This window comes from Thamnophis elegans, chromosome 10, assembly GCF_009769535.1.
Source record: "Thamnophis elegans isolate rThaEle1 chromosome 10, rThaEle1.pri, whole genome shotgun sequence".
In the NCBI taxonomy this organism is placed as follows: Eukaryota; Metazoa; Chordata; class Lepidosauria; order Squamata; family Colubridae; genus Thamnophis; species Thamnophis elegans.
In genome coordinates this window covers 31,456,712-31,474,931 of record NC_045550.1, presented here as the reverse complement: position 1 = coordinate 31,474,931, position 18,220 = coordinate 31,456,712, and the positions used below count along the sequence as shown (strand labels likewise).

General features: G+C 35.3%; 1 protein-coding gene across 1 annotated transcript in view; it reads left to right on the top strand.

Moving 5' to 3' along the window:
- The window catches only part of EPHB1 (EPH receptor B1), a 303,154-nt gene that overhangs the window by 239,498 nt on the left and 45,436 nt on the right, over positions 1-18,220 (top strand). The window contains exons 8-10 of the mRNA XM_032225657.1: positions 1,489-1,597; positions 4,801-4,865; positions 11,725-11,847. Of these exons, the coding sequence (XP_032081548.1) occupies positions 1,489-1,597; positions 4,801-4,865; positions 11,725-11,847 (297 nt within the window). The remainder of the gene's footprint in view (positions 1-1,488; positions 1,598-4,800; positions 4,866-11,724; positions 11,848-18,220) is intronic.

The following is an 18,220-nucleotide window of genomic DNA, read 5'->3' as shown; positions in this document are numbered from 1 at the left end:
CATACATACATACACATATATATATGTGTGTGTGTGTGTGTATATGTATGTATATGTATGTATGTGTGTGTATATGTGTGTGTATTTAAATATATATATATTTAAAGTCACAACCCCTGGTATGCCCAAATATCAGCACAAATACAACACAAATGTATGTATGTATGTATGTATGTATGTATGTATGTATATGTGTGTATATATATATAAAGGTATCTATTATATTTTTACAACCCCTGGTAAGCCCCAATTATGGGAGGAAGTTAACTGCTTCCATCATCTGTCAATCGGCTCGTCACAAGAGTCCATCACGACAGAAACCCAATATTTTTACTGTTGCCTTTGTTATATTTGTGGGGTTTTTTTGTTTGTGCTGATAAATAAATAAAGGAAGACTAGTATAGATCTATTTCAAGCTATTTAGCTCTCATCAGCTAGCCATACCCTTACTGGGATTTGAACCTGGGCTGGAAAATGGATACCTTTCACCCTGGCTTCGCTGATAAAGGATAAGAGCCTGTGGCCTAATAGCTAAGATGTTTGCCTAGTATGTAATATAGCCCAGGTTCAAATCCCAGTAAGGGTATGGCTAGTTGATGAGAGCTAAATAGCTTGAAATAGATCTATACTAATCTCCCTTTATTTATTTATCAGCACAAACAAACAAAAAACACAAATATAACAAAGGCAACAGTAAAAATATTGGGTTTCTGTCGTGATGGACTCTTGTGACGAGCCGATTGACAGATGATGGAAGCAGTTAGCTTCCTCCCATAATTGGGGCTTACCAGGGGTTGTAAAAATATATATATATATGTATATGTATATGTATATGTATATGTATATGTATATGTATATGTATATGTATATGTGTACACACACACACAAATATGCTTAACCTCCAAAACTGACTGGGTAAACTACTATACTGAGACAGGTGGCCAATCCCATACTTACTGCAATGATGATATTACCTAGCTGGGTAATTAAATTAAAGCAAATAACCAAGCTCATAGAATATCAAGAATTCCAGAAGCTTCAAATTAATTGTAGAATCTGTTGTTTGGGTTTTATTTTCCTAGCTTTAATGCTTTAAATATAATTGGAGGAGGAGGAGGAGGAGGAGGAGGAGGAGGAGGAGGTTGCAATCAAACCTGAGTTCCATTAGCAACTACAAAATTATTTTCAGGGCATGAGAGGGTACCATAATAGTTTTGGTAGTGAATACTGGGGCTTAAAAAGGGGACTACAGATTAAAATTCCTGATTTGCCATGCAACTCCCTGTATTGCCTTGAACCAAACACTGCTTGTTAGCTTATCTCATTTTGCAAACAGTAGGGTAAAATGCAATTACCTGTGTATGCCATCCTGAAAGAATAGGAGGGTACCAGTCTCATCAATAAATAATCAGGATGTATTATTAACTGTGGAAGGTATATATCAGCAGGCAGTAAAATTGCAAAACTACTTATTTTTTTCCCCTCCAGATGACTACAAGTCAGAATTGAGAGAACAACTGCCATTGATTGCTGGTTCTGCCGCAGCAGGGGTCGTCTTCATTGTCTCCTTGGTGGCTATTTCAATTGTTTGCAGCAGGTATTACTTGCCCCATTAGCCTTTTCTTTCCATTCGAAAGAGGAACTTTCCCAGAGGACATAGTAGGAATGCATAAATGTTCAGCAGGATACTTTTGGCAAAACTAATGATCTGGGGTGATTGCACAGAAAATATTCCACAAATGAGTGGATATACTGGTGGACATCTTTGGAAAAAAAACAAAACACCGGTATGTATCAAAAAACACTTCTATGTCAGAAAGCTCTGTTGAGAATACCAAATCAAAAGAAACAAAATTACCTAGATAACTCCCTTTGTTTGATGGGCCCTCATTTAGGAAGCTTGTCTCCCAAGGCCAACTGCCTTCTAATGTTTGCCCTCAGCTTAATCTTCTCCAAACGATTCTCTTCTTGGTCTCCCGCAGAGGATATTTATGGTGTGTTAGCTTCTGTTGGCTACTATGATGCAATAAATGGGTTTTTGCTATTTTTGTTGCCTTTCTGCTTTTTGATCCTATATTATCCACCCACATAAAAGGTTATTTGATTGTGACAGTTTTTAACCAGATTATGGGTCTGTTTTATTTAGTTCCAATTGTAGGTATAATTGCAAATCAGTGAAATTGTTCCTGACATGGGGTGGTAACTAACAATGCAAAAAATTACTAAATCATTTTAGTAAATCATATTAAATTTTAAGGACAATATCAAAAAATAGCTTCATTAACTGTTGGTCAAAAACAGGCCACAGTGGTAGTTTTCTCCAAAGTGCATTTCGGGAGCTTTCATAGGGAAATACAGGTAGTCCTCAACGCACAACAATTCATTTAGTTGAACGCTAAGTTTCAACCACACTGAAAAAAGTGACATGATCATTTTTCACACTTATGACTTTTGCAGCATCCCCAGGGTCCTGTGATCAAAATTCAGATGCTCAGCAACTGTTCATATTTATGACCGTTGCAGCGTCTTGAAATCAAGCGATTGCCTTTTGCGATCATCTGGCAAGCAAAACCAATGGGGAAGGCAGATTCACTTAACAATCGTGTTACTAATTTAACAGCTGCAATGATTCACTTAACAACTGTGGTGAGAAAGGTCATAAAATTGGACAACACTCACTTAACAAATGTCTCCCTTAGCAACATAAATTTTGGGCTCAATTGTGGTCATACATCACGGACTTAAACTGCATTAAATAAGTTAAGAGGGTGAGTGTGACCATAGTTCTAACCCTTTGGTAGAACTTGTGTTCGTGTTACATGAGTCTACACCGGAATTTGGCTCCAGTCACACATTCATGCTTGACAGTTTGACTGGTTTTACTCCTTCCCCCTGCACATGCCCCTGATACATTTTTGGAAGGGGTTCTCTAAGGTAGGAATCATTTTAATGTGTCATCAGCTAATCAACTTTGCAATGCTGATATGCCTACTAAGGACCCAGGGATGGATTCATAGATTATGCTGAGCCATGATGTGGTTTGTATTGCTTTGATTTACAGATTACATGCTGCCGGCTGCTATGAATTATAAATTTGCAAGTTGATGATGGAGGTACACAATACGAAACCTCCTTTGGTGTGTGCTCCTAAAAGTCTATTGATATGTTTTGTTCATTGTATTCATATATGAGAAGGCAATTAAGTAATTTGTATTTAAATTTAAATTACTTAAATACAGTTTATGTGAAATATATTAAATACATACAAACTGTGCTTAAGTAAATTAATTTAATTAAATCAATAAGAGTTATGCATGGGTTCTGCTTACATTTTACAACCCAAGGGCCAAATGCAGCTTTAGCCTAAAAAATGTAAACGTTCTGCCTCTTATTATGTGTGAATTCAGCCATTGTGATTTATTCAACAAACTACAGTTAAAACAAACTTTTCATTACATCAGAAATAAGCCCTTTAATGGGATGTGTAATTATTAAAGGAAAAAGATAATCCTGTGTATATTGTATTGCTATTCTCCAGGGATAATAAAGGTACAGTATCTTACATAATCAGGAAAATTCCAGTGAAGACAGAGCAGATGGATTAGGTCAGGGATGTCAAACTCGTGTCATTGTGGCATCACGTGATGTATCAGGACTTTGCTAAACCTGGCGGGGTCGGGGCCAGCATGGACGCAACCAGCCCATGGACTGCGAGTTTGACACCCCTGAATTAGATGAACCACAGCAGAAGAAAGCAGGAAATAGAATCTTGGATTGGGTTAAATTAATCCTGTTGCCTGAAATTATCCCATAAGAGTAATAAATACTATTTTAGTAATTTACTAATTGAGCCTTATGTGGACAGTTATTATTTGGGATGTGATCACCTTTTCCCCTATATGGAAGCTGTCTAGATGCAAACGAAATTTACCATCATTTTATAAAGTCACTTCTCTTAAAATAGTTCAGTATAGTTTTTGCTGATGGTTCCTTCTCTCAGCCAGAAGCTGATGACAAAGCGCTACACACAGAGCTGATTTTTCTTCCCTTAGAGAAGCAAGCTGTGTCTTATCCTCATCAGACTCTTCTGATGGCATGATGACAGAGCTAGAATTACAGAGTACTTGGTCTATAGCAGCAGTTATCAATTCAGAACCATATGCCCCGCTAGGATTTGAAGGATGCCACATGTGAAAAACATAATTGGGGGGACTGAATGAGCCAGGGGGGGGGGGGCACAGAAAAGGAAAGTATATTATAATGCAAGCACTGTCTGGTTAATGCCAAAACAATGCACCAATTGGGCTTTCATGTCTGAATAATAGGTAATAGGTCATGGGCCAGAGATGGCATAGGAGAATATATGCAGGGGACATATATGCAGGGGACATAGGAGAAAAACAATATTGGAAGGGGGGCACAGCAGGGGTGGGTTTCAGCAGTCACTACTGCTGCTTCGCTCATGGCCGTCTGTGTGTGCTTGATGCACACTGCATGAGCAGTGCAAAACAAATATTCTGCGCATGTGCAGAAGCAAAAAACAAGATGGTGGCTCCTACAGCGCCGCCCGGTTTGCGGGTATGGCTGTCCTGGGTCGCTGCCCGTTCCAGTGACTCAAACTGCCAAATCACTACTGGTTCAGCCGAACCGGTCTGAACCAATAGGAACCCACCACTGAGGCACAGGCATTTAGAGAAGTGACATATTTATACGATCACTACCTCCAAATGCTTTTCAAAGTGTGCTTGATCTTAGAATTTGGATATAATTTGAACTGATGATTACTTTTTATTTTCCTAGGAAGCGAGCATATAGCAAAGAGGCAGTATACAGTGATAAACTACAGCATTACAGTACTGGTAGAGGTGAGTGCAAGAAACCTCTATAAGGTTACAGATGGGCCAGGAACGTTGTAAGTACTTTGTTGTAAGGCTTTGATAATAGTCATATCTTTTAATCGCCTGGTTTGGAGTTGAGATGAAGACTGAAAAATACTTGGAAGGGGGGGGGGGGGGCTTGCTGGGAAGACAAAAAAGAAGGAAAAATGGATACTAGGCAAAGAACAGATATCTTAAGGTTGCTATAGTTCCTGTATGTTAGAAAGAGTTTATAAATTCTGACCAAAAAGGATGCTTACAAACATTTTGGGCAGAGAACAAAGTAAGAGCAAACATAGTACTATCAGAATTTCCTTTGCAGATGCTTAACAGAACTAATTAACAACAGAAAACATGGAAACTGGATAAATGAAAAGATTCACGAGAAGCCCTGAAGGAAACCCTTAACCTCAGAAGATAAGGCTTCTCTCCTGGCATTTGTTTAGTTAGATATTTGAAGTAGTTTTTAGAACATTTTTTTACCCATCTTCATGTAGGCAAAATGAAAAGCCAAGATATACAGCACATGTTGCCATACGCTCCTGAGCTAGTTGTTTATTTGAAATAAGTGGTTGCCTTCAGTCTTTCTGCAAATATCCTTGGAATACAGAATTTCACATAGTTCACCTGAAACGGGAGCTTGTTACAGAATACAGTAAGGGTAGTTGTATTTGTGCTGGTCATCATTTGATTGGCAAGCAAAAGCAAGGTCTTGGAAGAAAGTATAATCAAATCTTGGTATTTTACTCAGTCTAAAAATATTTGGTACAAGTGCATTAATTTACCAGGGACAGTGAAATGTTGGAAAATGTTCTTATCTCCTGTTTCATAAATAGATCACATTCTATTGCTTCCTGAATTCAATCTGGGCCATGGAAAGCAGTGAATCAGTTTTTATACAATCAAGGTTCTTTTTAACATATTAGGAAAGTCAGTAGGATAATGACAAGCCTAACCACCAAATAGTTACAGCCTACCTACACATGCTTTATTTGCTTACAGGGTATGTAGAACCAGCTGCAAACATTTATATTTTATAGTTCCCAGGTGTTTGGGGAAAATCTCTAATACAAATGTGCATAACTCTTTGGAGTTCTATAGAGTACAGTCATCAGCAATACCTAAGCAAGCCTCAGCCAAACCAGGAAATGAGATAAAAGGTAGAAAACCAAATTGGGAGCAACTGAAATCCAATGTGCACTATAGAGGCAAAGTCTCAGAGACATTTTTATTTCTTTAAAAAGACAATGTGAGCCTAAAATGTAGGAGAGAACATCCTCATTATTATTCAAATAGATGGACCGGAATATGCTACTGTATCATGATAGTAAAGGTTAATCAAATGAATATTAAAATGAAACACAATGAAAACTTCATAGAAGCTTTTGTATTTGCTGACCTTCAAATTGGTTTCAGTGTATTCCTAAGATTTTGAATGTAGTTATCTGTAAATTCTGCTTGAAATTATATAGGCCAACATAGTTTGCTGTTGGGAGTCTAATGATTTTAAACAAACTAAAATTGCTAAGACCAATATGAATAAGAATAGCTTCTTATCCAAGTCTCTATAATTAATTTGGTAAATATGAAAATACTGTAGTACCTAACCATTTCTTTCTTTCAGATTATTACTATAGGCACTTTTTTAAATTCACAAAAATGCATAGCTTAAAAGTTTTAGATCTATCAGTTTTCACTGATGCATTAGCATTCTCACTATTTCTGTGATCAAAATATTTCTGTAGATAATGCTTGGTTTTTTTTAATGTATTTATGTTTTTAACTAAGCTGAAGGACTATTATATAACTGTGTTTCTAAAGTAATCATAAGATTGAACATTGCAAGAGATATGAGGGTCCAAAGTGAATGATATAGAGATGAAATGGTGCTGACAAATGTCTGAACTGGAGTCAACTTCAAAGAAACTGCAATCAGCTAGGAAACATTATACTTACAGTGGGCAATCTATGGGTTGTTCCTCTGAAATTCTGTGCTATAACATATTTCCAAAGAACGAATCCGAAGAGAATGCTACAGCACATGTCATACATTCTTCGGCAGAAGATACTTTAAATTATATTTCGCTGCCAGCTCAGGAAAGAAATCGTTTAAAAGGATGTGATGTCTGGACAACTTTCATTCCTCATTACCATCACCTACTTTCAGTGTTTGTCCTACTTGGAGCAAAGAAAATGGGGCGTGAGAAATTTGTGACTGGTTTTCAGCCTGGATACTTATTTTTCTGAATTAATAAGAGAGATTTTTTTTACAAGACCCTGCAACGTGGATGGAACAGTCTAGGTTAACACTTTTCCAATCAGCATTTTCTAATATCATAGTCTTTCCCTAAAGGAGAAATGGCTAATACAAGATATATAGGCAGAAAGGTAGATCCAATCTCTTATTTGCTAATCACCAAGTTTCTAATCTCCTGCTAACCCTTGTTTTTACTTTATTTTGCTCCATTTTAAAAAAAATGTATAAGGGAATAGAAAACATCCAGATTGCCTTCATCAATATGAATGAAATTGTCATTTATGAAAGCCATCATGTTTGATTGGCATTTGATTGACTCTATTAGCTTTAGTCAGATATTCCATGATCAGTAAGGAAATTATCTAAAATAAGATCACTTTCACCCTGACAGTTAATGGATAGGGTGGCCAATAAGGAATAGAAACAGATTTTCACAATAATTTCATAATTGACTTCATATTGGTTTTCAGCTATTACTCAAAACTTCATTCTTAAGTTTAGGAAAGTTAGGCCCAGCCAGGATCTGGATGAAAAGCTTTTTTTATCAGATACCCTAGACTTTAATGGAAATAAGGGATTCATAATGCATTAAATTAATATATGAAATCAATACTTCCCAAATATCTAGAAATGTTCTCAACATATTGACAATGTAATGTTATGAACAATTGAATTTAAAAATGAATTTATGTAGTATATATTGGAAGTAAAATGTTAGAGAAATTTACCCCTTCTCTAATGGTGATCAGATTGCTTAAGATGTTAAAATTAAGATGAATAAAAATAAATTCCCCAACAACTGGAGCAGACTGAGCCCCCTTTTATGTATGTATGGATAGATATAAATATAAATGATGTAAATGTTGGCAAAGCCTTGAGTGTTATTTATATCCCATCTTTATTATTTTACAAATAACTCAATGCACACACAACATAGTTTCCTTCTATTTTCCTCACAACAATAATCTTGTGAGTTGTTTGGACTGAGAGAATGACTGGCCCAAAATCACCCATCTGGTGTTTTTGCTTAAGGCAAGACTTGAACTCACAGCCTCCTGCTTTGTAGCCTAGTGCCTTTATCACTAACCAGACTGTCTGGCTGTTATTGTTTGCTGTCTGCCTATTAGGTAAGTTAGTTTAGCGTGGCATTTAAATGGACTATTTTTTATTTGTTTCTATTTGATTTTTCAGGCTTGCAGAAGTGGCCAAAAAATTCTAAGAAACACATCGCTGGTATAATATTTTGATATATGCAATACTGTACAAAAACTTAATTTAATGAGGGTATTCATCTCAAGTGGCTATTGATACTAGCATGGAAAACACACTACACATAAGAATTACTAACTTTTTTCATTGACAATCTTTGTGTCAGGTTATAATCTTGACATCATACAGCATATTTATATATTTTACAATCTGATATATTTGCATGCTAACTGTATTAGAATAAAGAAAATTTAAATTATGTAGCCTTTCATTTACAGAATGATGACATGGAAGAAGCCAAGTTAAAAAGCTACAATGATTTCTGGAGAAAATTACATGAACACATGTTTTAAAGATTAAAATAACAAACACATAATTTACATTTATGATCAAAATTGTCACTTACATTTTCATTTTCTAGAAGGTAAACAAAAGAACATTGAGAGGTACAGATTCCATGTTCCAAAAAGATCTAAGATTTTTTCATGGTTTAAATATTTGCCAAAATATAACTTTTTGCAAACTCCAGTAGGAATATTTATAGAAGAGAAGGAAAATATAATAGACAGTTATTGTTTTGTTATCAGTTATTGTAAAGTACCCATAAAATGGATATTGCCCTTAAAAAGTAATCTAAAATTGAGGAAATACATCTTTCTGTTGATTACCATCTGTTGGTGATACAGAAATAAGCAATCTTTGAAGTACCAAAATGTTTTCCTTTGGCAGAATGGAGAAGCTGCTAATTCTCAGCACGATAAAAGAACAAAGCTTGTGCTATCAGCTAGAAATATGCATCAGTCTATTCTCTATCATTAGTACTAGAGTTGTTGCATGTAGCATATAATTGCATAGCAGGATGTGCTTTTCATCCTCTGATCTTTGAGCTTTCATTCATGCTGTGCTAATTATGTCAGCCCACCTTTACCCCTAGGGTAGTTCCAAACTATGGCATTTTCTTAACAAGTTCAAAGCCATTTATCAGCTGTGCATATACCTTCTCCCTGGCCCTTTATTCTGTACTGCTGGGCATTTAGACATCAGGGTACCCTTGCAGAGAGCATGCTAGTACTATGCTACAAGGTCATTGTGACCTCAAATTGATCGCCTGAATTATATGTTAGTTTGGCTGTTCCAATCTGTAAACCAGACTTGGTTATCATCTTGTAAATTCCTTTGTAATTCTGCTATAGAATTGGCTGCACTTATAAAAGAATTTATGGACAGTAAAAGTCTGTCTGTGATGAAGCAGTCAAAACAGAGATGACTTCCTGGCAAGTTTCAGTGTTGGCTATGGAAGAATCCATCTTTGGACCAATGTGTACCTAATAGTTTGTTCAAATATCAGAATACTCTACATCATATTTAGCACTATAAAATTAATCTAGTAATGAAGCAATTGATCAATTAGTATATTTTGATCACTGCATTAACTGTAAGGCAATCTATATAATTAAGATGAAAACTGAACATTAGTATGGTGATTGTTCTTTTCTTTCTAATTTATTCTCTTCTCCCTATGAACTTTCTGACACCTACAGGCCAGCTGCCAAAGCTAGAGAGTTAAGAATTATATGTGGCATATAGATTACTGGTTGTCGATTCCTACAATAACATCTGAAGAAATTGGTTGAGTTATCGACATTATTGGTTCAGACCAGGCATACAGTATTTAGCTGGAGGAAAATCAAATATACTTTAATATTAAATGAGTATCCAGAATACCTGAATATTTTTGATTGAGAATCTCTAAAAGTGGCATTTTTTAAAAAAAAAAATCTGATGCTAGGTAAAAATCAAAACTATTTGGGTCTGGGAAATTAATATAGTATAGTTGAATTATATTTAAATGAAGCATAAGTTACACCCACCCACATCTATTGAAGTATGGTCTTGAAATAGCATTCAAACAATATTCATAGGCCAAGGGTAGTCCTTTGACTGAAGAATATGAGCCATCCTGTCCTACAGCATTTACCATGCACCAAGGAAACTGGAAAGTTTCCAATCATTTGTAGAAGCCTGATATTTGAAGCTGTTAACAATCACCTACGTCTTGGAGTTTTAGTTGTTTTAGCATTTTGAAAAGGGAACTGAAGACTCTTGTGGTCTAGAAAATAGTTCTGGAAGGGGTGAGAAACTTAGATTTTTCACATAACCATTAAAAGAAAAAAAGATTTCACCCTTAGTGGTACCTCACACGTGTTTGTTCTTAGATTCATACGTTTCACTATAAAATGTATGTGCTTCTACCAATATAATATGCATTACTGAATGTAAGATCTCTCTTAAGATATGTGAAATAACAAGGTTTCTACCCTTCTTTCAAAGTCCTTTTAGCACTCTCAATTCTGCCAGTCATGTTGGTAGAGTTTTATCAGCTACAAGGAGAATCATTTAGAGAAGGGTAAAAGAAACCTGGAGAATATTTATTATGGAGATTGTATTTTATTGTTTACAAACTCTCCAGTTTGTAATTGCTACATTCTGTCAGTAGCAGCCACAAAACAATCAAACGGTGTGCTGAGTAAATAAAAATGGGTTAAATTATGCATTAAGGGAAGTGCCATAAATCTGCTGCCATTTTTCCTATAGAGCTAGCAAAGTAGCTTTGCTGCACAACTTTGCTCTTGTGAATTGAACAAAAAAGACTTGTAAGAAGACCTTTAACTCCAACTGGCAAGCTCATCAATCTGAATCAACTAGAAAGCTTTCTAGAACATTAAACTGTTGAAAAATGATTTTATCCTCTTTTTTTCAGTCCTCGTTTTGCCTTTCTATAACTCTACTTTTAAAAGAGTGCACTGATAGTGTTCTTAGGTACTGATTGTATTTTATCTTTCCTTTTTAGTTTTGTTTTCAATTTCTCAGGGCAACTTACTTTTCCAAAGTGATTTCTATCTTCTCTCCCTTTTTCTCTTCCTTCCCCTTTTCACTCATTTTCCTTCTTTGTTTGCTTCTATTTATTTCTGCATTCACTGCTATGGCGCAGAAAAGGCATTGGGCTAATAAATATTGTTCTCTAGCTACACTTTTTTCTTTGATTTTCTTGCTAATGGACTTGGTATGGCTTTGATAAGCAAAAATATGAACCTATTTTTGGATATACAGTAATCTATTTCCTGATCCTGATCCATTATAACTAATATGTCCTGAATTTCCACGGAGACTGCAAAAGAAAAGATGTTGTAGGGGAAGTAGGGAATAAGAAAAGACTGGAACAGAAAGTATAATGACCTGTCCAACTCAGAAAGAGATCTTGGTTTAAAAAAAATAAGGGAAGGAAGAAGAGTTTAGTTTCAGGGTGCTATTCTACCCTCCTCCCAGAGATGAATGTGATTCTTTTTTTTTTCTCTTCTTTTATCTCACTAAAATGAGAAGGCTCCCCTGGAATGAAGATCTACATTGACCCTTTTACATATGAGGACCCCAATGAAGCTGTCCGTGAATTTGCCAAGGAAATTGATGTGTCTTTCGTGAAGATTGAAGAAGTCATTGGAGCAGGTGTGACTCATTTGCTAGTGGGCTGATGCTCAATACCACCCCCATTTTCTATTTTCCTTCCTTTTCGTCCACGTTGGATATTCTGGTTCATTCAGCTCAATTATCAGTGGACTGGCTTTTTTAAAAAAAGTCTAACTATATCTTCTGTGATTGAAGAAGCTGTGCTTAATTAATTGACTCATTTTAATACATTCTTGTGCTCCCAGGTTTAATTAACAATAAATAGGTTGTGCAATTGTTCCCTAGTTTATGGCATCCTCTATTCACTAGAGCAGCAATTTCTACCTTTTAAAAATTTAAACAAAATTCATAGAGGAAAAATTAAACAAACATAGCAATCTTCATTTTAAAAGGTGTTATTCAAAATCCATACTTTGCATAAAAGCAATTTGCATAAAATTTGTAAATTATAGGGTTAATTAATTATACAATTTATAAACCACTTTTCTTTTTTTATAAAATCAAAGTGATTCACATTTAAGTTATAAAATTACAGAAAACAAATCATTATATAGGATATCTCGCAAATAGGTAAGTAGGACGTCAAAATAATGTCTATGTTGTCAAACAAAAAATTTAATATATTGTACACACAGCAGCAAGAATGGCATCTAATCTTTGTGAAACATTTACTAAGTATATTAGATGGCACTAAAAACAAATTCTGCATCACTTAATATTGGAACTCTGTGATATAAATATTTTGAGTACAAAGATTAGTTAGACCTATATGAAAACAAATAGTTTCTTTAAAAGATCCTGGCATTTATAATACAATTTAGGCATTTTAGGGTCTTGTCTGCAAGACCTTGAAAATGGCTGACCTTAGTCATCTTATTTCAGGCAATACACTGACCTTTTTATACTATTGTAAGGTAAGTTTATTTAATGTTAGGACTCATTGACAGTACATTCTTGGTGTTGCTGTACCTGTATCATTTATCAGAGTTCCTTATCTCTCAAAGTAACATTAAGTTTATGTGTGTTACTTACTCTTGACACAGCAGTAGATGTATTTGAATCAACAAATCTGCAGTCAACCTTTAGGGAAGTTTTAACCTGATTGTTTTAGATAGTCTCCTAAAAGCCTCTTTCAATTCTTTGATTCTATGACTCAGACATATATGCAACTGTAGAAGGCAATATTTTCTTTTTTCTGAATGAACAAAATTTTTGGTTTGAGTGTCTACATAACATAACACGAGTGGAATTATAATGAGGTAAAGCAACCTAAAGTCCATTTAATTAATTGTTTAAAAAGTGTTGTCAGCTGCAAGCAAAATATTTTATATCTAGTTCAACTGAGGAGAAAGTATTTTTACTCCATGAATTTCAGATGGGTTGTTAACTCAAACTAAATTGGCATATTTAGGATTTTTCACAGTGAGGGTTTAAGTAATCCAGAATATATAATCTTGCTTAAAAAGATTTGGAGCATTTGATGGTCAGCCTATGGTCTATTTAAGGCTGTATTCTTTCTTAGAATCCCCATACTACAGTATATTTTTATCTAATATTTAATACTGGTCTGGAAATAGTCCAGAATTTAATTTTTTGCTAAGCTCTAATTACATGCATGCATTTCTGGAATTAGCCTCAAAAAGGTTTACATTTGCTTGCAGACATTTGCTTCCCATTTATCCATTCTAGTATATGTGATCTTGCCTGTTACTTTTTGATGTTTTTTCTGTCCTGTTCTTCAATTTGAATTACTCAACCTCTTCATTCAGATAATTAAAAATGAATTACTTGCTTAGTCATGACCAATTGATTTGCTGTTTTATCTGCCTTCAGCATTGCTTTATTCATTGCTTCTTTTTCCATTAAAGGTGCTTCCAGGTGGAGATATTTATGGACATCAAGTGGGCTGGACTGGCACACATTTAATATTTGTATTTTTAGTCATGGTGGTTTTCAGGGGACTTGCAACTTCTAACCAGGTGGCAGTTACAGCACAGCATTCTACACTTCTGTGCTGGGAGTTATCCTTTTTAAAATATATAATTCCAAAGGTTTTTACTGTGCTAATCAGAACAGTTTTTATCTGGAAGTATCCTTATTTCTTTCTTTCTTTCTTTCTCTCTCTGTCTGTCTCTCTCCCTTTTTCTCTGTCTCCCTTTCTGTCTCTACACCAGACGCTTATCATTGCACAACAGGTGTCACCTTCCTGTTTTCTAATAAAGATGAAGGAAGATGAAACAAATCACAAGGAATTGAGAGTAGGACTCAAAGAGCAAACCTATTAACTTCAATTGTATTTTTCTTCTATTTATGTCTATTGTAAATTTTTATCTTCTTTGACTTCTTTAAGCTTCTATAATTTTTGTTGTTTTTCTTTAAAGAATATGTTCACTGATGTTGTTCACTTTATTGGGTCAGTCATGCTATCTGAATACAAACCTTAAAAAATAAGTATCATAAATTCAGTGAGTCTCCTGAGTGTATTTTTATTTATTTAATAAAAGCTGTTTTCCATCATTAAAGAACTCCAATACTTAGAATTATACAATGTTAATCTTTAAGATATTGGAATAATCTGCTTTGAATTCAACGGAACTTTCTGCTAAATCAGTATCTAGCACTGTGAGATAATAGTTGATAGATGGATGTCTTCTAAATTAATCAGTATTTTACCAGTTAGCAAATTAACTACATATTCAGTAATACTAAGAGAAAATTGAGAAAACATGAATAAAATACTAGTTTCAGAGGTCAGCCACTTTAGATTTTGAACCAAAAATATAGTCTTGTAGCTTTTTCAACTAATAAATTTATTATTCCACATGTTTTTTTGTGCCACATCAATTTTGTGAAATGAGACAATATTTAACTTATTTGAGGCCTCTATTGCTGACCACAAGGTGACAGTCCTTTAGAAAAAGGATTAACAAAGAATTATTTCAGTGCAAAACATTGGAATTATCAGCATAAAAAATAATTTCTATTTTTCAGGGATTAAACAAAAAGCTCCCAATTACTGCTCTGTTTAAGTCAGTTTTTAAACTTTAAGTTTATTCAATGGTACACAATACTACATATTTTTTTTTACATTTGTTTGTTCACAAGATGTGAACAAACAAGATATACATTGAATTAATCACCTTGTTAATTGAGTTCATCGTTCATAGCAAATTGCCATGGCTTTCAAATTATAGGCTTGTAAAATGCTGTGGGAAAAGAAGCCACACATAGTGGAATCTAGACAAGATAACTGGCTGCAAGAAGGTGGCTTTCTTCTCACTAGATGAAAGGAACCCAGTAGACTCCAGTCTTTCTTCTGAAAGTTGACTTTGAAATACATGGGTTATGCACCTGCACAAAGCACATTTGGAGTCTTTGAAAGCTTTTGTTATTCTTGTCAGGAGTTCAGCCCTTCATATATACTGCATGCAGCTCATGCCAAACCATCTTGTTTTTATCTGCAGTGATACCATATTTTAGCTCACAATTGTCCTAAAAAAATTTCTTTCTTTTCATTTCTCTTTTGATTCTATTCTCCTCCTCCCGTCCCATGGCCTTAAGATATTTTGGCCAAGACATTATTATCCTTTTTCTTAGAAAGCCTTTGGTCTCAGTCTTAGAGTCTTAAATGTTCCATTTCATAAGCACCAGCATTATGGAAGTGAATTTTCTTCTCAGCTGGGAACAGTTTTTGCCTATTCTGCCTTGGGGAAGATCAAATGGTAAATTCTTATAAGCACTGCAAAGCAATTACTAAACAGGTTCACTGCGATTGTTTATCCCATTTGTGAGCTGTTCTCCAGGAACAAGTGTTTAGAGTAGCAGACTCTGAAAGTACTCTATCCCCTTTATCTTTCTTCAAAGCTCCTATCATGTCTCAGAGGTTGTCTAGGAGGTCTTTCTATTCTCAGTTCATGTTCAAGCTCTGTGTCTCTGGTAGAAAATCCACAGCCCTCTGTTGTGCTGCCATCAGCACTTGATAAACAACCTAAGCTTTCTAAAAGGGTTGCCTTATTTATTTCAGTTACGACACAAAAATAGTATTATGGTTTCCCAATACTGATTCCATCAGCTGTAAGTCCTTTTTCACCTGGTCTCTACATTTCTAGTACTCCAGTTTCAGGAACCATTGAGCTGAACCATCCATGCCATTTGCTGCCCCTAAAACCCAGTTTCAGAAGGAGTCATTTATAATAAGCCTCTCTGAATCTTTGTTCTCCCAGCCTCTCAGATGGCTCAATCTAGATCCATCCCCATCTATATCTCAAGGTGATCAAAATCAAAGTTATTGTAGTGCATCTTATGATGAATGCCTGTCCTCAATTTTCATTGATCTCATTATGTCCCATTTGATTTATTATTTCCTAGAACTGACCATTAGGTCCTGGTTCCAAAGAGTTCTTGGAATATTTTCCTCCATGATTTTTTTTTCATATCAACCCATGATTTGCAACTTTCTATGGCATTACTTTCATTCTGTCAGAATTTTTTCTGTTCTTCAGCACATACATATCATTGCTAGCCCCTCAAATATTGCTGCCTTCCTTACGGTCAATGATTTGACCTGTACCTTTTGGTATTCCTTGTCCTCAAATTAGTACAACTATCAAGCTTTTATTAAAGGTAGTCTCTGTAAGGTATCTCCAGATATGTTACAATACTCTTTGATTCTGATGACTTCTTGATCTGTTTCATTACTCAATCCCCTGGCTAAGGACTTTGCTCTCCATATTATGAGCAGTTTTGTCCAACAGTGCAGGCTCCAGCAAGTTAAACAATCATCTTAGACCAAGAAGAACCCAATTGGTGGAAGATGTGATTGCTTCTACAGTCTTTATACCAGTGATTCTTAAGCTACTGATAATTAGCCCCTGGGAGGTAATTGGAGCATATCCTGGGGATAAATAGGATAATTTATAATTGCTTGTTTATGTCAAATATCTAGTTTGGGACCACTCTTGCTGAGACATTTTGTGTAACAAAAAATGTCATTGGAAGGAAGGGGGTCAGGAGGATTACTAACATTATTTAAGCCTGGGCAAATAGATAATTTGGTCCAACAAGTTAAGAGCCCCTGCTTTGTAATTATATTTCTAGACTTTCTGAAGACTAATATTCATGAGCTAAACTGGTCACTGTATCACCAACATTTATAGACCCATCTTGGCATTTGAAAATCATTTCCAAGGTCTTCATGGCTAGACTGTTCATAATTGACCCTAAAAGACAGAAACTACAGACAGCTTCAGTATTTTCAATTTCATTTCTAAGACTGGTTATCTGTGAAGCTGCTCACTCCAGACAGAATCTCTTGGCCAGAGACTGCCTATAGAGAATATTTGCACAACGTTCTTTCCACATGAGATGGAAGGCATATCCACGAATTGAATATTCATGTGGAAAACTATCACTGCACAAAAGATCTGTGTCTCCACTTTTCATATTCCAGAAGTATCTGTATATCCACTTTTCATATTCCAGAAGTATCTGTATTTTTCGAAGAGCATTTGGGAGTCCACAGTAAGGGCAAATATAATGAGATGAATGTGTGCAAAAACATTTACAATGTGAATAAAAATGCTCATAAATTAAAAGTGATATAACATAATTTTTATTCAAAAAGTAGAAGTGAATATAAAGGAATAAAAAAATGGTTTGGTGTAATTCTGTTTTTAATAAGTTCTGAAAACCAATGAGTGGGGGCAACCTGATCTCCAATGAGACAATTTTAGAAAAGCAGCACTTTCTGACTTTAGTTTTATCTCTTTCAAGTTTGAGACCACAGACATTTTCCCATTCCCCCCTAGATTATCTGGTAGGTCAGGTCATTTCCAGTTTGATTAGCTGGTCTTGTAGGTAGCCAGGTGCCAAGCTATAAAAAGCTTTGTAGGTCAAAACAAGCACTTTAAAATTTACTCAAAGTACAATTGGTAAATAGTGCAGACTCACAGAATGGTGTTATTTGTTTCCAACATCAGGTGCCAGGAAGTAAACAGGCCACTGCATTCTAGACTAATTCTAGTTTCCATGTAGTTTTTAAAGACAGCCCAGGTAGAATGAATTCAAGTATAATTAAATATTTGCAACTCTGATCCTACCTGAGCATAAATGCCCCTAATCACTCTGACATCCTTTAACGGGTTATTCTGGAATAGTTTTCCAAGCTGAGCTGCATTCCTGATCCTTTTGCTTCTATTTCTTCAAACACCAGAATTCTTAAGTGGTTGATAGAATTGGTTCTTGCTCTGGTTCAGAAGCTGACCAATTCAGGGCAAACATGGTGGGAACAGTTGTTGGCTCTGCATCGTTTGGATCTGGGAGAGCAGAGTATGCTTGCTGCTTTGTTTTCCCCTGGTCTTCCATCCATCTGAGGATATCTGAGCTCATAAGACCAGACTGTAACAATTGAATA